Below are 568 nucleotides of genomic sequence, written 5' to 3'. Positions count from 1 at the left end.
TTATTCAAGGTGAGTTTGACTTACGGTAGCATTTGATGAAGGCATTATTTATTAGTAAGAAGGCGCACCATTGCGTAAACATTGTATATAAATGTAATTAATTTTATCAAGTGTGTCATACAATTTATTCCGGTTTTCGAGGTCACGATAAATTTCACGCATCTTTTCGCGTTAATCACTTGTTCGGCAAATAAATTTTGCATTCCTGAAGATGAATATTACCTTCGAAAGCGCGCAGGACATCATTTTAAAAGCTTATTAGTAATTACTGTTGTTTTCTGCAAAATCCAAGAAATTCTGTACGTGAAGTTTATGTTATCTAGGGAGAGGGATACATTTGGACAGCTTTTCTGCAAGAAAACACTTCATGTTGAAAAACAATTCACCTTAATCGACAGGCTTGATGTTCTCCGACAACGTTAGTTGACACCCTCAGACGTATTTTGCTATTTTACATATTTATTTATTTCTGCCATGAATAATGTTCATCATAATAACTGAAATTTTGCAGCAAACAGAGTGGTTTGTAACTTTTGAATTTCAATTATTTTGATTTAAATTTGTCATG

The 568-nt window shown here is 32.9% G+C and overlaps 1 protein-coding gene across 1 annotated transcript; it reads left to right on the top strand.

The window, feature by feature from the left end:
• Nucleotides 1-111: 111 nt before the first annotated feature.
• Nucleotides 112-423, top strand: Tsp_15209 (conserved hypothetical protein; the record flags this gene model as incomplete). Its single annotated transcript, XM_003366765.1, has 1 exon — nt 112-423. A coding segment is annotated over one exon (312 nt), but the record flags the coding sequence as incomplete, so codon positions are not given.
• Nucleotides 424-568: the final 145 nt, after the last annotated feature.

This window comes from Trichinella spiralis, assembly GCF_000181795.1.
Source record: "Trichinella spiralis strain ISS 195 chromosome Unknown Scfld5450, whole genome shotgun sequence".
NCBI classification, from domain to species: Eukaryota; Metazoa; Nematoda; class Enoplea; order Trichinellida; family Trichinellidae; genus Trichinella; species Trichinella spiralis.
This window is presented reverse-complemented; position numbering and strand designations above follow the sequence as displayed.